General features: G+C 34.0%; 3 protein-coding genes across 4 annotated transcripts in view; 1 reads left to right on the forward strand and 2 right to left on the reverse strand.

Annotated features, from left to right (window-relative positions):
* Positions 1-24,328, reverse strand: part of ste14 (isoprenylcysteine carboxylmethyltransferase ste14) — a 240,951-nt gene that overhangs the window by 205,313 nt on the left and 11,310 nt on the right. The window lies entirely within an intron of this gene.
* On the reverse strand, positions 14,030-16,062 carry LOC149374427 (uncharacterized). The gene is made up of 4 exons (XM_089593711.1): positions 16,046-16,062; positions 15,080-15,974; positions 14,727-15,010; positions 14,030-14,678 (listed from the first exon to the last, which is right to left on the reverse strand). Exons 1-4 carry the CDS (start codon positions 16,060-16,062, stop codon positions 14,030-14,032), a joined length of 1,845 nt encoding a protein of 614 aa, XP_089449837.1.
* Positions 23,987-24,328, forward strand: part of Asator (tau-tubulin kinase asator) — a 552,963-nt gene continuing 552,621 nt past the window's right edge. The window contains exon 1 of the transcript XR_016293148.1: positions 23,987-24,291. The gene's annotated coding sequence lies outside the window, so the exon portion shown is untranslated. The remainder of the gene's footprint in view (positions 24,292-24,328) is intronic.

The raw sequence follows: 24,328 nt of genomic DNA on the forward strand, positions 1-24,328 counted from the left end.
TACTCAATGATTTTTATAGAAAAATCGGCAATATTTATGGTAGTAAATTGAAAGTCACTTAATAATATTTGATCATTGAACAAGTATACATTACATGATGTAAGAAAATGATGTGGGGGTCTGTGGGGGGTCTGTGGAGGGACAAGCAAAATTGTGTGGGGGGACTGTGAAGGGGCTGTGGGGGATTTGGGGGGTCGTAGGAAAAAGTTGGAAAATGTTAAATTATCGATTAAAACAGTCGAATTTCAGCCTATTTGTGGGGGACTGTGGGAGGTCCATGTGGTGGGCTGTGGGGGGATATGTGAAATGCCCCACACAAATAACTGTATAATATATATATATATATATATATATATATATATATATATATATATCGTTAGCCCCACTAATATATATATATATATATTAGTGGTACTAACGCCCCCCTGCGCACTCCGCGAGCAAACCCCCCACCAACAGATTAAGTAGACAAAATAACGACATTACTCGTGTATTTATCAATGCAGACTGATAATTAGTTTACAACAGCAGAATACGTGACTCACAAAGGAGTTGATAAAACATATGATAGCATAAATATTAATTTTCCAATAGAATTTTGAAATAATATCAGAGGTCTTGGAGCACACGAATTAAAATTAAAAATAAATGCTATATTAGTGTTAATAAGAACTTCAAGTACATCGGACAGTCTCTGTAGAGGCACAATTTTAAAAATAACAAAATTATTTAAGTATAATATAGAAGCAGAAATAATAACGGGAGAAAAAAAAGAAAGCAAAGTTTATATTCTTAAAACAACATTGAATACTGGCACCACATTATCTTTACGTTTTGTCTTCGATAGGAAACAGTTTCCTTTTGTATTAGCATGTTCTATTTTTTTCAACAAATCACAAGGACAGAGTTTTGATTCCTAAGGATTGTATATTAAAAAACCCTTATTCTCTTACGGATAATTATGCGTTGCTTTATTAAGATGTAAGAATCCAAACAGAATTTTTATGCAAATTAAATCCGAGAATAAATCAGAAACTCAAAATATTGTTTTGCAAGAAATTGATCAAATAATGAAACCAATGGCTATTGCTGTTGTATATAATTTTTTATTATATCCCCTGACGACGTTTCTCTCCTCTTTGGGTAGGAGCCTTTTCAAGTCCTAATTTTATAAAATATACACGGAATAAATTAACTTGAGGTAACAATACATCCACGTTATCACATCTAATAACATTTTAAAAACTAGAATAATAATAAACAATTTTAAATACAGTTACAAATTAGACACTTACAAAAAGATTATTTTGTTCGAAGATTCAAACAACGTCAGTACCCAATGAGGGCACATAGTCCACTGACCTTACATATTCAAATTATCAAATACAAATTTTACACACATATATAGACGAAATCAACATGTGTTACATATATATTCAATCTATACAGTGAAAACGCGCGATAAATTCAAATTACAATAAAGAACATCATTTAGATACAGGGCACTCTTTTAATTTTAGTGACAACGAAATCAACATTATAGATATAGAACAGAATTATTATAAGAGATTAATGTCTGACATGATTTTTATTAAAAAAAGAAACAATTTTAATAGAATGTTGAACTGTGATAATTTAAATAAAGTTTTTAAACGGTATATACACTTGTTACTTAAGTAAATAATTATTTGTGTTTTTATATCCTTTATTGTCATTTGAATTTATCGCGCGTTTTCACTGTATAGATTGAATATATATATAACACATGTTGGTTTCGTCTATATATGAACGTAAAATTTGTATTTGATAATTTAAATATGTACGGTCAGTCGACTATGTGCCCTCGTTGGGTACAGACGCTGTTTGAATCTTCGAACAGAATAATCTTTTTGTAAGTCTCTAATTTGTAACTGTATTTAAAATTGTTTATTATTATTATAGTTTTTAAAATGTTATTAGATGTAATAACGTGGATGTATTGTTACCTCAAGTTAATTTATTCCGTGTATATTTTATAAAATTAGGACTTGAAAAGGCTCCTACCCAAAGAGGAGAGAAACGTCGTCAGGGGATATAATAAAAAATTATATACAACAGCAATAGCCATTGGTTTTATTATTTGATTAATTTCGTCTGGATCGCTGTTGTTGGAGTCATAAACATCATAATTTGCAAGAAATTTTTCAGTAATTCAAAAATATGTAACTTTGAAGATCGTCACATTTAAACAGATGTATGTTAATTCATAAAAACCATGAAAAACAATTATGTGAAAAATTTGGAAAGGGTTTTAAAAGAACAGATGGGTTATAACGACACATGAAATGGCACAATATTAAGCTAACAAAATGATTATGGTTTTAAAAGCTTGATTGTGTTTGTCTATTTAATTATACATGCACCTGAATTCTGTCTTATTGTTAATAAAGTCCGTAGTTCATCAAGAGTTTTATACTTGGGTAAAGTACACATAGACCAGAAAGAGATTCCAAATGTGTGTGTCCCAGAAAGAGATTCCACTCGTGGCCGGTGACGGTAACTCGTGCCGTGCGATCAACCTCGTGCTTCGCACTCGTGTGCTCTACTGGCACTCGTTCCCGTCAACTTCGGCCACTCGTGCGAGTCAATCACGACTCATGCGGGAAATTGTCTTTTCTGCACTTGCTACGTAAATGACTATTTTTTCTATCCATGTAACTATTTGACCCTTACAAACCGATCATAGACCATTATATGATCGGGCCATTAGGAATTCTTACGGCTTTCATAAAAATGCCTTATATAATTTTACAGGATCCATAATCATATTTCCGATCAAGGCTTTTCAAAAGAGTCCCCTCGCCGCTATTCTAAGGTAGCTCCTTAGTAACGGTTCCCGAACCAAGACCACATTAATTTAACAGTTAAAAATGTGCTGAATCAAATGGTATAATTATTTATATCGCTTACCCTGCAAAATTTCAAGATATTATTAATTTTATGTAGCACTTTTTAACACGTATTCTATGGCAGAGCTCGCACACACGGTGAAAGTAACCTAAAGACTCGAATAAATCAACGGTTCCCGTTATAAAACTGCACTCGTTCTGTAGAAAAGAATTTGTACTTACAAATGACGCCTATCAAAGGAAGTGTTACCCTGGAAAATTTCAAGATATTCTTTTGAAAATTGATCGCGTCATTTTATTTCCATATGTTAGCATACGTTCTCTTGCAGCAGTGATGCCAACTATACCTGAGTTTTGTGACCTACGACGTTAATTGGCATCTCTGTAAGCGGGAGCCTCTGTAATAAGTTATGTATTTTGCTCCCACTCGAAACAATGTCCATCATGCATACAGAACGGAGAAAATGGGTTGCTTTACAACAGCAGCCAATAGGGGCACAACTTTCCAGCGGCAAACATTCGATTTTATGCATTTAATATAAAATATTAATAATAACCCATCAAAAATATCGATCCCAAATCAACCGTAAAATCAGTCTTAAATTACATTGCTGATACCACGTTGAATCCATGCTAAATAAATGCTGATTTAGCATTCAATAAACGTTAATTTATTATCCACTTGACAATAACGAAGTTATTGTCTTTAAAAAGATTTACTTGTATTGTAACTGCAATACAAACGTAAAAAAGTCATTACTTAAAAGTCAACTACTAATATTGACTCAAATCAATGCTGATCGAACACTGAATCATCATGAGATTAACGCAAAATCAACTATGTAATTTACGACTGATATCAGCATTAATATTTTTGGTAGGGTACCTTTAATATATTACGATAGAAACATCACTATCAAAGCTATGATTATGCTTAGACATCTTGAAAACTTGATAATAACCTAATTTCCCAACAACCCTATTTCACGAAATCCATAATCTTACTTCCGATCAGATCAGTATAGCAAACTATTTGCATGCTCTTGAGGTACTAATAAATTATTTATATATTTTCTTATCTTTATGTACAGCATTAATTAAACAACTTTTATGTTGATATTTGTCACGTAAATTGAAGTTACAAATTTTGATAAAAATAATTAAATACTTAATTTTTTTGCGTTTTATCTCGCTATTTCTTTTTCTATATAAAGTAAAATACTTCTACCATATACTACTTTAATATCATACTGCAACAATATAATCTACAAAAAATTTTTTAAATTTCTGTCAAGTAATCCACTGGACATGTTTTTTCAACCAATACAACGAATAAAAAGGCTTTAGTCACATGTCAATAAATCCCTTAATGCAGGATTTTTTTAGGCAAAAAATTAATACCTGCTCACTAAAGTTGAGAAACCTTAAGATTCTGAAGAATCCAAAGTGTTTTTGCGATGTAGTCTCGCTATGACGAGTTACATCTGTGTATAAGAAATTGTCAAATGCACAAAATTTATACCTGTCACCACCACGCCTGATGGATAAAGAATAAAAAGGTTTTAACTTATGACAATAGCAGAAAAATTCATGCTTCGATGATGGACGTATTTAAAATGTATACATAGATATGTACTCATTTTTATAACGCCTACTGACTTACATCCTCTTATTGACTTTTAAAATTTCCATCACTCTAGAGCTGAGATGAAATTTTCTTAAAAAAAAAAAAAAAAAAAAAAAAAAGAACACGTCTCGCAGAGAGGCAGCAGGTACATAGTTTTTTTTTTTTTTTTTTTTTTTTTTTTTTTTTTTTTTCTTTTTTTTTTTAAATGGTCCATCAACTTCAAAGTCAATTTTCGGGTAGTAAATAAGTCCCAAATTTGCTTTCCAGTAAATGAGTCTCGATGTCAATTCTTTGGGAAACCTTCTGTTATTTATCCATTGAGCCTAGTGGTAGCAAGTATAAATATAAATTTTGTGCATTGGGCAATTTTATACACCGATGTAACTCGTCATAATTATTCGCTATGCGCTTATGTCAGGTGGCACCGTCGAGTGAGAGAAATTGCCCCTCGCTAAGATCGCCAGAATGCATGGAGTCTCATAGGAAAATTTTTTAATAAATTAAAAAGAAAGTCATTAAGAGTGAATTGACAAATGAATCAGTGGTTTGAGTGTGTCTTATGTTAGTGTACAGTACTAAATTTTGTTTGGTGTTGTCATGTGTACTACAAGATTGGAAAAAATAAAAATATGGATTGCGACCGCAATAACTGCTGAAAGGTAGTGTAATGCACGTTAAGAACAAAAGCTGGCACCAGGGTACATCAGTAAAAGCCCTGGGAGACTCGCGTGCGCTAACTAGCGTACGCTAGCCTGTAATGGACTGTGAGCGCTGGGAGACTCGCGTGCGCTAACTATCGTACGCTAGCCTGTAAGGGAGTAAGCGCTGGGAGAGAGGGAGAGTCGCTTGCGCTAAGTACCATTCATACAAGACCAATAATTGTGTAAATGATTGTAATAATGGTAATACTTGTAAAAATTACAGTAATGACTATGATAGTTGGAATATTAATGTTAATATCAATATACATTTCTAATAATGAAAAAATAAATAAAAAACCAATAAACATTATAATATTAAAAATAATAATAATATAATAATAATAGCTATAATAATTATGTGTATTTATTTGCTATATTTGTGAGAAGAAAGTGTAACTATATACTTGCTTACGTTGTGTGCTCACCAACTTAAACCGTTTGTTCAAACGATCATCATTTTTAGTACCATCACCATGGTGCCTAAACTTTAAGCACTCTTCGTTATGCAGGAGGACGGACTTGCCACTAATCACAAGAGCTGATTTATTCACATTTTTCTTTATTTTTACAATGAAAGGACATTGACATCTGTGACTTTCTTTTGGGCGACTTTTTGGATAATCCTTTGGTTCAAATCTACCAGATCGTGCGCACTTTAAATTCAAAGAGTTATATTTTAAAATATCGTTCTCTTTGCCTACAAACGTTTGATTTTTTTTGCGATTCACTCTTTTCTCCATAATATTCGGTAGAATAACGCAAGACAAATTGCATTAAGTTCTCGTAACTTTCAAAGATTTGTCCTACAGTGAAATTCGTACTGCACTTTGTTTCCTCACTGATACTACTCTTTTCACTTTCCATCGTCGCTGTGTTGACATAAAAAAAATTTGCGTATCTCTAATACCTTAATGCTGCCTTGTGTGTTCCTACTGCACGGTTTCTGTTTCGCTTACTATACTTAAGACTCAACAACACGCGCTATAAACTCAAACTTGAATAAGTAGGTAAAGAAAGCAAGCAGGACAAAGACTAAGTACCTTTTTTTTATTAGAGAAACTCGAAAGAAACTCGCGGCTCTCGGCCAAACATCACACACCACAACACACCTTTCCTTCCGCGATTTCGAGTTAATATAATAAGTGTTATGATTTTAGACAATGGAAACACTTAACATGAAGGGGAAAGAGATGGTACGGTAAGGGGGGAGGATACATACAAAGGAGGAGTATGTTGTTTACAAACAAGCACACCCCTGAGAAATATTCACACAGGCACACCATGAGCACTCTGTAAGTCTGTACATATCTGTACGTTGTTGGCAACACGCAGTTGTTTGCACTTAGTCATTATTTTCAAACGAAAAATATTACTTTTTATGTGTAATCGTAAAGAACTGTTGTACAGTTTCTGTACTTCTCCGAAAAAAATTCTAAAAGAGAAGGAAACAGTCATATTTCAGTATTTATGTAATTATTAATGGACCAATACATAATAATAATTTATAACTAACAATAAATAGAAGTAATTTTTTTCAAATTTTTTTTTTCAACAAAGATCTTACACGTGATAATTTAGCGTACGCATCGTTACCAATGGTTTTATATGAAGTATCGCGCGTACTAAGTAAGGCACGCAAGCATGAAACTATGTTAAGCCAATACAAGTTTGTATGATTGAACTATGATACTCTGTTATTTATATGCTTATGCATGGGTGTTTAATATCTTGTTTACGGCAAATTTTTTTAAAAAGTGTGAGTTTACATGACATGTTAAAAAACGGTAGAAAAAAGATTAATGGTAACATTTTCTATTCATTACGCGCGTAGTAAATTCAAAAAATATTTATTTCTTGACAATAACAGTGATTCGCTGTGTATGTATATTGTATATTTTATACTTCGCAATTTAGAAAAAAATTAGTTAAACGTATATGTCTGCTAATTCTTTTTTTTCCCCTCTCTCTCTCTCTCTTTTCCCCACACCATTCCTGCGACCAACATTTTTTCTTAGAGTTCCAATCGTACATCGTAGCAGTTTGTCGTGCGAAGTTTATAAATTGTTATAATAAAGTAAGTACATTCGTATACTGTTTATTAAATTATGGAAAAAGTTATGGCTTCACGGGGACGTAAGGGAAACAGCCTGTGGTAATTTGACGGCTACTCTTACTACCGTTACAATCAACGTGGTGACACTGTGTAAGCTATAAAATTTGTTAATATTATAAATTACTATGCAAAATGTGTTGCCCACTAATATCCTTTTATTAGATATCAATGAAGACATAAAAAAAGACAGTTACATTAGATCATACATCACATGTTTCAATTTAGGCTACTGGGGTTAATTACGCGAAGTTTTGTTCGTGAAATAGCGAATACTGCATGGTCATAGAAGTTTTGCATGGAAAATAATATTTGTGATCTAAAAAATAAGAATTGCAAAGGGGAATATAGATTGTAGTCAATATTAGCTGACGTTATTTATTAGATAGCTGATATTAAAAATATGTGACTTACTAAATAAGTGATCAAATAAACGTCTATGCAAATCTTCAATATACTAACGTCAAATTTTTTTATAACTGTACAAATATTGGCCCCTCTCAATAATAAATACAATTCATAATTTGATATGCAAATACTTAGTATTTTTATTATATGTTAAAGTTACCTTAGATGTATTAAATATAAAATCTCAAAGAGTGAAAACAATGACAGTTGTAACGACAAAAAGGAAGCTTGTCCAGCCACGGGAATTTTTAGAAACAACAAATATTTTCCCTTAAGCCGCGAGCATAATCACCTACCAGATCCATTTAGAGCGAGAAAATTGGAGTTCTATAAGACTATGCGTCTGTACAGTGGGATACCTTCCATAAAGCCCAAGAATGTCTACAAAGCTGCAATAATACAGTAATACTATAATTGTTCTCAATGTTTAATTGAACATTTATCGCTTGGGAAAAATAAAAGAAAATCTATATAGTCAAATGCTAAATGTGAGAAAAATATGGTCATGCATTAAAAAAGGGGGATAATTCGACTAAAGACCATTAAGGGGATGAAGGTGAAGCTACCAACTAGAGCTAGCCGTTGTATAGTGGGGAAGTGTCTGTAATAAATGTGTTTTCAAGATTACACTCAAGAGACCTATCATTATACAAGTAATTGAATTACGTCATAGGAGTTACAAAATATGAATTTTTGATAAAAAGAGCGGTGAGTACGGAAAAAATATACCATATTTTATATTAAAATATGCATACTTTAATGTAAAACAATGTTTAAGATTCTCTATAAGATTAATACTTTTCATTTTTCAGTGCAAAAATATTTTTTATCATTTTATTCAACAGCTGCTGTAATGACTAGAAAAAAAGATGTACTTTAAGGAGCTTCGTAAAAATATATTTCTTCGAGAAAATCTTTTTTGCTAGTAACAGTAATTGCAGAATCTTTATTATTAACAAAGCATTGTTTATAGCTGTTGTGCTACGAGTAAGTGAATACAAAATTTTTTTTGTACTAAAAAATGATAAGTATCATTTCAATTATGAATCTTATATTATTAAACATCATTTTACATTAAGATGTGCACCTTTTACTGTAAAAAGTCGTATATTTTATAAATATTTTATAACTTCTGTGACGTACTTAAATTACTTATGTAATGATAGGGCATAGAAATAAAAAGGACGCAAGTTCTCTTATGCCTCTTAAATGTAATTTTAAAAATAAATTTCTTCACGTACCCTTTCATATAGCATATCGACTAGCTCCAGCGGGTATCTTCATATTAATATGAAAGGGTTAAGATTCGACAAAAAGTTTCAAAAATATTTTTCTCAAAGGCACATGTTTCAAGGGTTTCTACATGCATGTACATAACTTATTTATTCTTTTCTAAAGCCATTAGTTTTTAACTCATTTTACACGATTTGAACCAACGACCTTTATAGAGATTCTCAAGACTACGCGTGTACAATGCTAAGCATGAAGTAATAAACAATAATTATAATGTGGAAATACAAGAAAAATAGGTGCCGTTATCCATTAGTCCATACGATAATGGCAAACATACATATCTTTTAATTCTTTCTTTGGAAATCGCTCCTTTCATCCCATTCACACGAATTAACATTTTTATATATCTCGGTTGATTTGCTCAGCTCATGATGCCAGTTGAAAAAAAGCTTTTTTTATTGCATTCTGAAAAAATCTCGCTGTAATCACTACGTTTGGGCGAAGACTGGCTTTGCTCAGTGCGGTTGGACGAAAACGATTAGACCTCACGATATCGAACGAAGAGTATATTAGGTCATTGAAGTCTGAACTTAACAATCTCTGTATTTATTCAAAGTAGTTAAGGGATTGAAATTATTATCGTCATTCTTCTTATTAGTATTATTTATTATTAATGTTATCATTATTATTAGTATTATTTATTATTAGTTTTATCATTTATTATTATAATTATTTATTATTATAATTATTTGTTATTATAATTATTTATTGTTATTATTATTATTTCATATCTATCATTTTCATTGATTTTTTTGTAAACATAAAATTTGAAAGTATTGATGGTTGGGTTTTGGATATTCGATGTCAACAATTCAGAAAGATCATCAAATTTCCTGTAAAATACAGTTTGAAAAAAAAAAAAATTTATTGTTATCTTTCGGGGTACATACGTGTGTATCTATGTACAATCTCTGATATCACAGAATCCCGTTGACCTGTTTTCTTAAAACAAGGCTTATTTTTTTGTAATAAGATTCTTATCGTCTTTTGAAATAAAAATCGTAAGCAAAATAGTAAGCAATATCTTAGGATTCATTTGATTTAACAATGATAATTACTTTTGTACCAAAACTTGTATGATAAAATTTTGTAATTCCATTGATTAACATTTTTTAATTAATTTTAATAGATTTTAAAAAATTAATTTTTCTAAAAAACATAATTTTCGAGTATTAATTGTTAGGTGAGACTAATGTTTGGGAGTACTTTTTTTCATTCATTATTTTGGTTTCTCATTTCTCGTTCTATGTAGTTTTTTATATTAAAAAAGTTTAAAAGATTATTCAATTTCCTTTAATGAATATATGAAAAAAATAAATAAAAATTGAACGTGGGAATACAGAAGTTAGCGTTCAAAATTATTAATCTTGAATGTAAAATGGAAGATTCATATACAAAAATATTAAAATAATGGAGATTAAAAATAATAATAAGGAGGCTTGGTGATAATACATTTACAGCGTTTCTTTCAATAAACTTTTCCATCGGACATATTATTCTGGTCAGTTACTAATTGTTTATAGTAAATACAATGGAAAAAACTGTCAAAGAAAAATATTATTTTCAAAAACTTGTAGATTGACGAGAAAGAACACTTCTTCAAGCAAAACTTATTTAACAGTAAGTAATGATAGCTACTGATAAACTTAATTAAAAGCCATTTTTTAATTTATTTTATTTTACATTTTACTTGTATGATAGACGGGCAGATTCCCATTAGAATATTTATTAACACTTGTTGGGTAATAATAATCAAATGATAGCACATCATCTTTAACACAAAATATAAGCTCAAAGATATCACAATACAACAGACGTAAAAGATTTAAACAATAATGTTAACAAGAGAAATAAATCCTAATCTTAAGTAAGAAAAATGATTCAGCAAGTCGTTTAAAGGTAGAAACATTTGTAGAAAAAATATCTAAAATTTCCGATAGCTTGTTAATATTATGTGACTATTTATACATGGGACATCCAAGTTTGAATAAAAGAGAGCGCAAAAATCTATGTCTGACTTGTTCTAGTTCATCAAGTGTAAATTTATGGGGAGCCCATATCAGTGAGGCAGTATGCCTCAATGAGGATTGAACCAGAGAGTTTTGTAGCGCAATAACCTATTTGTAGATTTTTTCACATTGATTAGTTTTGGTAAATTGCTTTTTAAAAGTAAGATTTTAAATAGTTATTACAAATTATTAACGTTTAGATTGCATAAAACATAGTATCCATCTAATATAAATTTTACCGACTTGTCAAAAAAAATTTTTTTTCACTGTTTCTTTTAAAATATTATGTAAACAACTGTACATTAATTGTTAACAATTGTACAAAAGCAGTCACGAAAATTTTGTGTAAAATTTTTATGTGCCCAATCCAAACCTCGTCGATTATCAAATATAAAGTTTGAATACTCTGAAATTTGTAGATATAATGTAATAATTCCTTATTTACTTGGTTATCATGTTAAATCTATAACTGTCTTTCCTACAGACATTTTTTACGTTAAATTATAGAAAGAATCAGCAAAGCATTTTTTGTTAAAATTATAGGTGAGCAAGCGCTAGCAATGTGTAGCCCAACTGTTTTTTCTTTTGTATCATAATGAAATTAAATCTTCGACGAGTAAGCACTGCGGATAAGTAGCCCAACTGTTTTTGAGTTTCGTATGATGATAAGTAAAAAGTATATTCTTTGACGAATAAGCGCCAGAGATAAGTAGTTTAACTGTTTCGTAGTTATGTAAAATAATTAAATTAGTTCTTAAGATAATTAAAATGGTGGCAATAAAGAACCCTAGTGTTTTTAAGGCTCTTATAATAAATAAATCGATTCTTAGGAAACTAAGAGCCAGAGATAAGTAGCACACTACTTTAAACTTTTGTATAATAATTAAATTGATTTAAGTAACCAAGCATCGATGATAAGTAGAGTAAGTGCTTATACTTTTACATAATAATTAATGTACTTCTTAAGTAAGTAAGCGCTGGCGATAAGCCCATCTCTTTACTAGTTATGTATAACAGTTAAATATCATTCTTGTATGAGCAAGCACCAGAAATGAGTATCCCAACTATTCTTTAATTTTGTATAACTTAACTAATTCTTAGGTGAGTGAGTGGAAACGATAAGTAGCCCAACTGTTTGTAAAATTTATAGGATAAATAAATAAATTCTGAGACAACTAAGAATAAGAGAAGAGTAGCCCCACTTTTTTGTTACTTTTGTATGACTATTAAATTAATTCTTCGGCAAGTAAGCACACAACCCGGGGCGCTTACTGTTCGCTTTAATTATTTATAAAAAATAAAATAATAACATGAGTGACAATCACCACACAACCCAAGGTGCTTATTGGGCGCTTTAATTATTTAAAATAAATAAAATAATAACGCAAGCGCCTATCCCCACATAATCCAGGGCGCTTACTGGTCGCTTTGATTATTCATAATAAAAAAAATCAAAATATGAGCGACAATCCCCACACAACCCGGGGCGCTTACTGGTCGGTTACTTAATTTACAATAAATAAAATAATGAGACAAGCGCCAATCACTACGCAACTTGGGGCGCTTAGTTAAAGCGACCACTAAGCGCCCCGAGTTGTCTCGTGATTGTCACTCATGTTATTGTTTTATTTATTACGAATAATCAAAGCGACCAGTAAGTGCCTCGGGTTATGTGGGGATAGGCGCTTGCGTTTTTATATTATTTATTATAAATAATCAAAGCGCTTAGTAAGCGTCCTGGGTTGCGTCGTGATTGGCGGTTTTGTTATTATTCATTACTTTATTATTCTTAGGACTGGCCAGTAAGCGCCCTGGGTCATTGGGACATAGGCTATGGCGTTACTTATTAACAATTTATTATTTATCAGAGTGGCCAGTAAGTGTCCTGGGTTATTAGGTGAAAGAGCTTGGGGCCATTGTATGATGTATAATTTAATATGTATAAAATACAGTCGAGTTATCTGGGTTTTTGCGTCTTGCCTCATGTAGCCAATTGGAATTTCCCACATTTTGACACACACACTCACACGCGCGCGCGCACACACACATACAGAGAGAGAGAGAGAGAAAGAGAGAGAGAGAGAGATAAAGAGAGAGAGTAGAGTAGAGTAGAGTAGAGTGGATTTATTAGGCTAAGGACCAAAGGTCCATAGTAGCCTTAGAGAGAGAGAGAGAGAGAGAGAGAGAGAGTGAAGGTTGAAGGTTAAAGGTTTTTATTTATGACCTTAGGGTAAAACCCCATCTGGCCTATCAGGATTGTACAAATGTTAACGAAAAGCATGATGCAGTAAAAAATCGCTCTCTTAACATATGATGCAGTCACTATAGGTGAAAATTAACAAATATATAAATACAAGTTCAGCAAATCAAACAAAGGTAAGGTCAAAAAAGCGGGTAATATAGACTAAACTGTAAAAATAAACAAGAAATAAAGTAATACTAAGTTCACAAGATATTGTATAAGCAGCTTACAGGTACCCACACGGTAACAGCGGTGCTAAGGCTAAGTCAGGTTTGAGAGGTGGGTAAATATTATCATAATCATATCGAGTTTGCCACGGGAAAGGGTATATGGTGAGGGAAGAGAAAAAAATGATAACTATTAAACAGTAGGCAGACCCTCCTCCACGACTCGGACCTCCCAGTCGTGTATATCGAACTCCAACAGCCTATCAAAAAGCAAAGTCCTGAAAGCAGTGAGCGACAAATCAAAGGAAAAGGGCGCAAGCGAATTCAGCAGGTATGATGCCTGTACATGAAATGAATCTCTGAGTGCCTGTGTGCGCTGGTTCGGTATTTGCAAGGGGGGCAAAGCTCGACGGGTAGGCACTCGGGCTAACGGACGATACTCAGTTAGCGAAAAAAGCGAGAACAGGTAGTCAGGGCATTGATGTTTGATGGTTTTGAACGCAAGTAGGCCCATAAAAAGTTGTCGCCTTCTAGCCACCGATAGCCATTGAAGTTTGAGCCTATGCGGGGTAACGTGCGCTCTTCTAGGGAGACCACCAACAACAGTTGACAACCGCAGACCCATCCTCCGACGACAGTGCAACACCCCCTTCCAGGTCAGCCGGAAAACAGTGTAGATAGATTTGGATGTCGTCCGCGTAAATCATGTGGGAACAGTGTTTGAGCACACGTGGCAGATCATTAATAAAAAGCGCAAACAACAGAGGTCCCAACACACTCCCTTGCGGAACACCAGCCTCAACCGGTCTAAATTCAGATAAAGCATGACCCTCGGCACCGACCGCCTGAACCCGGCCTGACAGATAGGACCTAATAAGCGCAATTGCAAGATCATGAAAGCCCAATCTGTGAAGTTTTTGCAGCAATTTGTCATGAGGCACAAGTTCGAAGGCCCTCGAGAAGTCAAACAGGACTAACAGGGTCACTTTACGTTGATCAATGGCTATCCTTATATCGTCCGTGACCCTAAGCAAAGCAGTCTGTGTACTGTGTCCGCTTCTAAGCCCAGCTTGTCGTGGGTCCAAAAGACCATGTCTGTGCAAGTGCCGGATAATCTGCTGGTGGAGGATCCATTCGAAAACCTTTGACAGCGCTGGAAGAAGGGCAATCGGTCTGGTGTCCGCTGGCAAAAGAGGAGCTCTAATCTTGGCCAACGGAGAAAGTAGAGCACGTCTTCAAGGCAACGGAAAATGGCAAGCATCGATACATGCATTGAAGAACCTAGCAAGGGTAACAGAAATCACGGGAGCAGCAAGTTTAACCATCCTGGGCGACAAACCATAGAGATCAAGAGCAGAAGAAAAAGAGCGCAACAGTGCAGTACGCACCTCAAAAGCCGTCGTGTGACTAAATGAGAATCTACTCCCTGGAGGTTGGGGCAGCGGAAGAAAAGGTACCGGTGTGATGGGCCTATCAGACGCGGGGGTGATGATCGCTCTGGTGCGGGCAGCGTAGGCATCATTGAGCTCATCGGGGTTGAACAGGTCGAGCGGGGACGGCAACTGCTAAGATGAAAGACCAAGTCCTCTAAATGCACGCCACTTTGCTCTCGCGTCCGGTGCACGATCAATCACCAGCGCAATGTGCCTATTCTTGGCTGTGCAGATTGCATTGGAAGCACGTGCCCGCAACCTCCTAAATTCCGCCACATCCTCAGGGCGTCTCATCCGGCGGGCCCTTCTATAAGCCCGGTCACGATCACGGAACAAGCGTCTTATTTCACTCGTCATCCAAGGTTTCCTTTTAGTGGAGAGATGTAACTCAGTGAGCGGTGAGATCTTATCGAAGGCACAGAGTATTTGCGAGGAGAGTCGCGACGCAAAAGTGTCAATATCGTTTGCCTGACAAGCCCTGCCATCCACGGGACAAAGGACGCTAAGCGAACGTTCAAGAGCACTACACAGCACGGTTGGATTGATACGCCCCAGGTCCCTAATTCTAATGGTCTTTGTAGCCCGCCTACCGCCAACCTTAAGCACCAATTTTATCCAGTCGTGTCCCGTAATAAATGGCGAAACTGACTTGTAATAGGAGACTATGTGCGAAGAATCAGCAACCACGAATACGTCAAGCCATGTGTGGGACGGTGGGTCTCTCCATAGTACATGATGAGTAGGCTCCGAAGGTACCAGGCACAATGCAAGCTCGGATAATCTGTCACGAAAGAATTTGGACGCGTCGGTAACAGTACAGAAATCAATATTGAAGTCCCCGGTTATGATCACTTGGTCAAAAGAAGGGGCATGCTCAGCGAGGGTGTCAAAAAAAAGCAGCGGAAAGGAGGCCGCGGGTCTCCGGTAGACCACAGCAAGAAGTATTGAGTAACTCTGTATCTGAAGCGAGAGCAAAATGAATTCCGGAGTATTATCAAAGAGAGGATCGGACTGTGCAACCAATGTAAACATGTATTGTTTTTTAATATAAGCACCGATCCCACCCCCACCACCACCCTCTTTGATGCGGTCCAACCTGATAAAGTTATAGCCTTGTATTGCGATAATGGAGTCAGCATCGGTAGGTAGAAGGAATGTCTCAGTCACCGCAAGCACATCAACATCTTCATCTATTGCGAGGGCTTCTATCAGATGAAAGTGAGTTTTGAGGCGTTCGACGTTGGAATGAAGAATAACAAGGTTGGAAGTGCCAGCGGAGACAGGGGGGGCAATAGAGGAGGAGGGGCAAGCCCGATAGCACGCCAAATGGGGTGAGATTTCCTATAGAGGCGCAGTGTCCCGGTTCAAAGCTGCCAGCTCTTGAAGAGAGCGGACAGGTACCAGCGCAGCCCCCTGAGTTGGTCTAAGATAAACTGTGTAGTTCTTAACATATGGTGGCCGCAGTTTGAAGGCGTGTTGCTCAGCTCTTGCACGTGAAAGCAGTTGATGAATTTCCTTAGGCCAGAGAGCACGGCAGTACAATTTGGTGAGCCCACCCACACCGAAGATACTCTGAGCAGAAAGGTCTTTCAACTTCATTGAATGCTGCACGGCCACATCACGAGCTGAAGCTGAACTCAGCTCAACAACCATGCCTTTTGATGCGACAGCAGCCGCAGGCCGAGAGGACCCGGTACGATCAGATGTGGTCCATGGGCGTGTACGAAGAACAAATCTACTGTAGTTTACGAGACCCATGGCTGTAAAAACTTTATCGGCAGCCTCAAGGTCTGTTAGCTCGACTTGAGTGGGTATGCCCAACAGTAAGACCTCATGCGAATCACTCGAAGCGATGTTGAGCCTATGAACAGTGGTTTCTAAAGCTGCAATCCTATCATCATGTCCAGTCAAATTCTTTAAGAGCTCAGCCCTAAAAGCTTCTTCCCTAGCCAGGACTCTGGCCTCATATGCTGAAAACCAAGCGGGAGCTACGTCACTTTTTGAAGTGCCTACCATTTTGTCAAGAGAAGAAGAATCGCGACCTGGGGAAAACCGATCCTTTTTACTGGGCTGCGTCTGTGAGGGCGAGTCAGAAGTCGAGGGGGAGATCTGCCTTTTGTTGGATGATGGTGGAGGAGTAGTTTGTGAGGCTTGGACAAAGAAGGATTCGAATGTATTCAAGGAGGCGTTAAACTTGGACATTAATATCTAGATGTGTTACCAGGTGGGCAGCTGCACAGCCAGTGTGTACAGTGTATTAATATGTAAGCAAATAAATAAAGAAAGCCAACAAGAAATTAGTGTAAAGCAGTAACAGCAAAGCAAGCATGTGTTTTCTCCCGTGGAACCCACAGTTGGCGGTTTGTAAACACTCCAGCAGACGGATACTGTAGGCTGCGTAAATAGGAGTGTGTCGTGGCCGAAAGCAAGTACAGCTGTAGCAGAAGATTTTGTGCTCATGCGCTCATGCCATCATGCGCAGCGAGGAGGCGTTTCAGGAAGAAGCTGTTGAAGTTTAACAAGATGGCCGCTACGATGGAAGTTAGCCAACCATCCAGGACAGCAGGAGGAAATGGAATTCCCTGGCTCGAATAATACGTCAAGCCCGCTGCTAACACTCTTACGCCTGAGCCAGCAGGAACCCCACTCTCCTGCAGCAAAAAAAGTGCACAACGAGTAGTATTACCGTCACTAAATGTTAATAACTCAAGAGCAAGAAAAGTACACGACTGCACAGTAACTCACCAACAACAGAGAGAGAGAGAGAGAGAGAGAGAGAGAGAGAGAGAGAGACATGCTAAAATAAATAATAATGCTCAAATCGTTGTGTGAAAAGTTGAAGTTCGAATTACTTAATTAATTTAATTATTATACTAAAGTAAAAAAAAATTTGGGCTACTTATCACCAACGTTTTCTCACCTAGGACGCCATTTCATTATCATGCAAAAGTTTAAAATAGTGTGTTACTCTTCTCTTATGCTTAGTTGCCCCAGAATATATTTATTTATCATACAAACCTTAACCATAGCTAAGCTACTTATCGCCACTACTTGCTCGCCGAAAAATTAATTTAACTATGTTATATTACTATAAAATATTACAATAAAATACTACTCATCTTTGGCGCTTACTTGCTGAAGAATAAATTTTCATTAAAAAGTAATAAAAATTTAAGCTACTCATCATCGATGCCTATTGAGGTAAGAAATAATTTAATGAACATAAAGACTAGAAATACAGTTTCAGATCTAATACGATGGTAACGGAAATAAAGAATTATTACATTACATCCACAAATCTCAGAGTACTTAAACTTTTATTTGAAAATTGTGTTAAATACACTGTAATATTTGTAAAATTAAACAAACAACATTATTGGTTACATATAATTTAAATACATGCATGTAGCCTTATTTTATTGGTTACAAACAGTGAAAAATTGAATTTTTATAAATATACTGTTAAATAAATAAATTTTTTAAATTTATTGTTAAACAACTGTTGTTGCTTGTTCAATATAGTTGATTAGTACGGACATAGTAGATTTTGATGTAAATATACTATTTAAAAAAATGAATGTGCTTGTTTTAAAGTTTATAAGAAAACTATAACTTGAATTTGTACGTATAGCAAATGTTAAAAATCGTAACTAATTATAAAGTTAAAAAAGAAAAATTTTAAGTTAAATAAAAAAAATCTTTCAACAGGTCTTTTAATTTATTATATTTTGAGGTTAGATTTCTTCTAATTATTTTTTTTTAAATAAAACGTAATATCTCATTATGATGGTTTTTTGATATTATTGCAAGATTGATTATTCTGTAACACTATTTTGAGAGGACATGCTTCAAATGCATATTTGAGGTGAACGTTTTTTCACATTGTTTTAAGAAATAATGTTTTTCAAATACATATGTAACATAGGACATTCTTTCACCTGACTGTCGAATGTTACGGACCTTTAGAAAAGTTATTTATTATTTAATGATATTATAATTAATTTGTGATCGTGCAATTTATATATTTTAAAAATATTTACTGCTGTGATAAAAAAGACTTTGATCGTGATTTACATGTAAAAATTTAATTACTGTAGAAACTTTCAATAACCATGGTAAATTGTTAGTCGATTGGACTTTAATCAGTAATTAAAATTTGTATGATGGGTCGAGCTACGTCACGATCAGTTCCTTACGAATGATGTTAGTTTTTGATAGCACAGAATATATAATGACAGGGCCCGAGACAAATCGTCTTATTTTCTTTAGTATTTTACGAATTAGTCCAAGTCGGAATGTGGAATTCGTTGGAAAAAATATTTGGATTAAGTTTTTTCGCATGATTTTATGCAAAATTACCTCCTAAAAACAAAACTGCATGTTGCCAGGTCTAAAAATTAGTCCAAAATTATGTAACAATTTTTTAAAATAAATCTCGTAAATTGTTTATTTTGTCCTAAAAAAGTTGTTGAATTATGTTGTATACTGTATGAGATGCAATAGGTTTTAGATAGTAATTTTAATAACACTTAAACCTGAAATCACGTGTGTCGAGTAAACTGTTATGTGAGCCATTGATACGCTGAAATATAATATTAATATCATTCGCTACATCATCCTCCGATTTGAGGCATTGAATGATTTGAAACATTGTCAAGGTATATAAATTCAAAATAATTTTATTGTTCATATGTTTTTCATATCACTTAATGGTCATATATAAGAGACGTGTTGTCCTGAAATCGTGGCGAAAATTTTAGCAATAGTTTCTGAGCAAGATTAAATTATTTAGAAACATGACTGATGTAGCATGCAATAGGCATTATACTTTAACTTAAGTAATCACGTCTGTTGTATAAGCCATTGATAAACTAAGATGTTGTTCTAACACTACGTTAAAAGAGAAGTTAAAAAATGGGAAGTGAAACGATTTGAGAAATCTTTCATTAAGTACTATTAATACGATTTGTAGTCTCATATTTTGCTTAGGTCATTTGAATTTCAAGCATAAATTGAGCATTTTAATGAAATTAAAGGGAAAATATTTAAAATTAAACGTGTGCAAGATTTAAAAAGTTTGAAAACATGATTTACATGGGATGCAAAAGGTGTTGGACTGCGATTTCAGTAATTTAAATTTCTAATCACGCCTGTCTTGTATGCCATTAGTACACTGAAATTTTATGCTACACTGAAATTAAACAAATTGAAAAATCGTTAATTTACACAAATTAATTATACAGTTCTGTTGTTCTGTATTTTGCTTAGGCCACTGGAATTTCAAAAATTAATCGTGTGTTTATTTAAATTAAAGGAAACCTTTTTCAAATTAACTTTTTACACCTTTATAAAATTATTGGATGCAATGATTTATTAACTTATTTCAGTTTATTAATGTAATGCTTCCTCATAAATGGATGTTTTGTTGTTAAATATTATAGTTAGAAAATAAGAAAAGTTTTATTATGTCTTAATTGATCAATGGAATCGTGAAAGCTGACTTACTGTTCGTATACAATTATTTCATAAAAAAAATTATATTGGTCACGTACAGAATATAATAATAATAATAATAACAATAATAATAATAATAATAATAATAATAATAACAGTATTATAATAATAGTGATAATTTTAATAGTAATACCTCATTATCAATCCTATCATTGACCTAAGCTACTCTTTGTTCGATCTCATGAGCTAAGCTTTTTTTTCGACTAACTGTTCAGAGCAAAGCTATATAAGTAGTCATCGTCTTACTGCGTCGAGTAAATTAGTTTTCGTCGAAATGCGGTGGGCAAAGCTTTTTTTGATCCAAACATGGTGAGCTAAGATTGTTTTCGTATTAGCGTGGTGAGCAGTCTGCGTCCGAATATGAGCAAAGCTAGTACTCGTCTGACCTCGTTGGCTAATTTTTTTTCGTCCAAACCTGAGCTAAGCTTTTTTTTCTGGCCATCGAGTATAATGTTAAAACGCATTCGTCTCTCGTATCTCTCGAGCGACAAATATGCCACGTCATAAATAATCGGCAATAATATCATTTTATTAGAGATATGTAATCCACTGTAAAAATTTATTTTGCTGAATCACGGCACACAATCCAGAGGTGTATTCATTTGGAAAATCCTAACGACACCAACATAGCCTCGAAAATATACTCTATTTTTAAATTTGGATCCCTGTTGAGTAATGAAACATCAACGAATCAATTACGTTATGGTCCAAATAAAGAATTTCAGCTTACTACGCATGTTGATTAATTTGAGACAACGATAAAAAAAAGGTTGTACAAGCAACAAATATCTGTATATTTGATCATGTCTTCTGTGAAAGCTTGATTCCCCATGCTAGCTTTATGTTCAGTGATGGAACATTTAAAACGGTCTCCAATATCTCTGGAGCACATCAATTTGTAACAATTATGGTGAAAGTGACAAATGGGCATCTCAAAAAGGTTATAATAACTATTATTATTATTATTATTGTTATTCTTATGACTAAATATTTTTTAAATTAAATTGCATACAAAATATTCATAAAAATGTACAACATAGAGTTTGCTACACTTTTAGGCTATATACCTGTAATATTTAGCTTATTGTCGAACAAGAGCACACACTGTTACACGAAACTATTTTCGTTCGTCAAACAAGAATTTCCTGCTTTTGCACTAAAACTGTGTACGTGCGACTTTTAAGTTACGATTCGTCAAGCAATCACACAAGTTTGGTCAGACGTCGTAGTGAAATGCTGCTTTTTTCACTACGCTCATGTGAGTACCTTCAAGATTAATATCACATAACGTAGAAAATTTTTTTTTCCCTCCCCCTTGCTTCAAACTTACCAGATTTTTAATTAGAAATTTGAAACATTCACTGAAAGTCTTACAATAATAATGTGTTAACGTTTTTATAAAAATCTACATATCTCTGTAATTTTTCATGTATCACCCTATGTAAATTCATAGTGTACTTAACGAAAATGGCTAACTTGAATAAGGTGTTACAAAGTACAAATACGAATATGAAGGAATTAATTATTATTTATTGCTATAGAGTGTCTAAACGATACCCTAGTAAACGCGAGTGCTGAAAAAACCCCCACAAATACCTTTACGTACGCTGCGTGGGAAATTCTTTCACGGATGATAACAATTTTCTGGAGGGGGAGTGGCGGCGACGTCTTTGCTGATCTACGCTATTAATATTAGTAAATTAGTTAATTTTGATGTGAAAATATATATATATATATATACACAAATAAAAAATACAATATTAAGAAATTTCCGGTATCTTAAACTTAGTTCCACAATTTTTTGTAATTAAAATTTTGTTGTGGTATGCTCCAACCCGGTTGAGTGGTACCGATAAGTTACTATAAAATTTCGAATGTTCTTATCGGCGTTCTTATAGGATTTTCTATCGGTTTTTATGAAACAATGAAGTTTTATAGGAAGCTATGACTTATTTACTATAAAGAAAAATTCTGTTAATGGCAGCAGCTGTTCATAATAATTTTAGTATAAAACTTTTATAAGAGCTTATAGGTTTATCCCAAAATATTTCTGTATATACTTTATTACGATAAAATTTGTATAGTTTGGTATAAAAATATTGATACGTGTACTTTTATACGATTTTTTACGAGTTATTTAATTAAACGTTTATAGGTTTCTATGCCAAATATTTACGTATAGGATTATATACAAGTACACCTATAAAAGTTGTATAGGTTTTCACACCCATAAATATATAACCACAATTTTCAAATTTTTTTTTATTGATTATAGATTTTATAATAATTTATAGATAAATCCTGGTGCAGATACACATATTTCTGCCCATAGAAATTGAAAATGAGTTGTATCGTTTTTTATGAGATTAATACGTGAATATAATCCTTTAACATCACATAGTTAAATTACAAAGGGAAAACCAAAATATTAAAATTTTCGTATATTACGTTCAGGGATCCTGGAATTACTAGAAAAAAACCTTATTTTGCTCAATTAAAATTTTATACTGGCCATGGACTAAGACGATACGTCCCATCGATTGAAAATCATCGGAAACGTAAAATACTTTGATATCCCAGGGAAAAAAATTTTTTTTTAGTATAAGTCATCTTTTGAGACTAAGAAAAATGTCTTGCCGTTTGCTCTGAATACAAAATTCGTTTAATAATTAAAAAGTATCAGTTTGTGAAAAAAAAGTTGTCCTGACGATATGCCCATTTGATAGAAAATCATCAAAAAAGTAAAAAACATTGATATCCCCGGTAAATAATTTTTTTTTAATATTGGTGATCTATTGGGACTTAGAAAAATTTCGAGCTGCTGCCTTGAAACCGAAAAACGGGCTTTTGGCCGTCCGTGCGCCGAGAGAGGAAGTGAGTAGACATGTATACACCTATATATAAGTATATACATTTCTATTCTCTGCATATGGCTTTCTCTTTTCCTCCGCCGCGCCGCTTCCATCGTCCAATACATATACCTATGTACGTGCTCTGCAGTACTGAAACTGCGCTCTCCATCTCACTTACTCCTATATAGAAGTGGGAAAGCGTCTTAGCAATATTTTTCTTGCAATTAAGAAGTTTTCGAAACAATTTAAATATACCAAAACGTTGAAAAATTGTCAGCTCTACACGCTGGTATTTTTATTTTTATCATAGCTCTAACCGTTCAAAAGATATGAGCAAATTACATTTTTAAACGTGATTTTAAAATTGACCCCATTTAAAAAAAATTTTTAACCATTCTTATCTTCATCAACGAGTCAAATTACATAATATATAAAAAACGCCCTCTTCAATTACAACATTTTAATTCAGAAGTTTCTCGGTTGGTCTATAATTGAATTTATATATTATATACTTGCACATCCAGCAGCGTAGCACGAACGAAACCGAAATACGAGAGAGATGGAGGGAGACGCTTTGAGAGAGGGGAACGCCCCTGCTCTCGTCTGGTGGCGCTATATGCATAAGTATAGTCACGTTAAATGTGATATACTTACTTACATGCCAGAATATTGCGTTAGAGACAGTATAGCCAGAGTGTGCATGCGGTACGGTATATATCTCACTATCGAGTCAAACTGCCCGATGCAATTAAATTGTGGAGACAAGTGTTAGCCAGTGACAAAGAACCGTACGTGTATGTAATTTGTGCAGTGATTGCAAACGCACTTTAGCTCGAATTTCACGTTGTTTTGCTGTTGATCTAATAATGATCACTAATATTAAATTGTAAAGACGTTTGTTGCGAGGTTTATTGTCTACGGAAATATTCAAAAACCATTTTAGAGTAGCGCATATACGTGTGCTGTTTTCTGGAATACGTTATTATTTACGAGAAGGATACTGATGTACATTTTTTCTTCGATTCTTGGCGCACACACGATAATTCTGTAAGTATTATAGTAACAATCATATATTTCCCAACAT

The sequence above is a fragment of the Copidosoma floridanum genome, unplaced genomic scaffold, assembly GCF_036245765.1.
Source record: "Copidosoma floridanum isolate Cflo_tuat_1 unplaced genomic scaffold, Cflo_Japanese_pri ptg000020l, whole genome shotgun sequence".
Taxonomy (NCBI): domain Eukaryota; kingdom Metazoa; phylum Arthropoda; class Insecta; order Hymenoptera; family Encyrtidae; genus Copidosoma; species Copidosoma floridanum.

What these genes read in the sequence shown, in the direction of transcription:
- LOC149374427 (XM_089593711.1), bottom strand. An exon ending in AGAATAGGCACATTGCGCTG is followed by an intron (nt 15,011 to 15,079) that starts GTGATTGATCGT and finishes CTTTCATCTTAG; the next exon opens with CAGTTGCCGTCCCCGCTCGA. An exon ending in ATTTCTGTTACCCTTGCTAG is followed by an intron (nt 14,679 to 14,726) that starts GTTCTTCAATGC and finishes GTTGCCTTGAAG; the next exon opens with ACGTGCTCTACTTTCTCCGT.